This window comes from Eimeria mitis, genomic scaffold, assembly GCF_000499745.2.
Source record: "Eimeria mitis Houghton genomic scaffold, Emh_scaff1893, whole genome shotgun sequence".
Lineage (NCBI taxonomy): Eukaryota > Apicomplexa > Conoidasida > Eucoccidiorida > Eimeriidae > Eimeria > Eimeria mitis.
In genome coordinates, this window is record NW_013570216.1 from 3,416 (window position 1) to 3,813 (window position 398).

The 398-nt window shown below is 58.8% G+C and overlaps 1 protein-coding gene across 1 annotated transcript in view; it reads right to left on the reverse strand.

Annotated features, from left to right (window-relative positions):
* EMH_0045390 (uncharacterized protein) overlaps nucleotides 1-200 on the reverse strand; it is a gene marked incomplete at both ends in the record, with an annotated part of 3,229 nt that extends 3,029 nt beyond the window's left edge. Inside the window, one exon of the mRNA XM_013496064.1 lies at nucleotides 30-200. Coding sequence (XP_013351518.1) covers nucleotides 30-200 — 171 coding nt within the window. The remainder of the gene's footprint in view (nucleotides 1-29) is intronic.
* Nucleotides 201-398: the final 198 nt, after the last annotated feature.

Here is a 398-nt window from a genome sequence, read left to right on the forward strand (position 1 = left end):
GCCCTCATCAGGGACCTCATCTATATCACTCTCATCTGCTGCTGCTGCTGCTGCTGCTGCTGCTGCTGCTGCTGCTGCTGTTGCTGTTGCTGGTTCTGTTTCTGGTTCTGGTTCTGCTGCTGCTGGTGTTGTTGCTGCTGCTGTTGGGGATGGTGCTGCTGTTGCAGTTGCTGCTGTTGTTGGTGTGTCTGGCTGTGCATCGTCTGCTGCTTCTGCTGCTGCTGCTGGTGTTTCTTCTGCAGCAGCAGCAGCAGCAGCAGCAACAGCAGCAGCAGCAGCAGCAGCACGAGCCAACGCTGCCTCTCCTGCTTTACGAGAAGGGGGGAGAGGGCTCTGGCGTCTTATGGGGCTTGAGGGAGAAGTAGAGGGGCTGCTGCTGCTGCTGCTGCTGCTGCTGC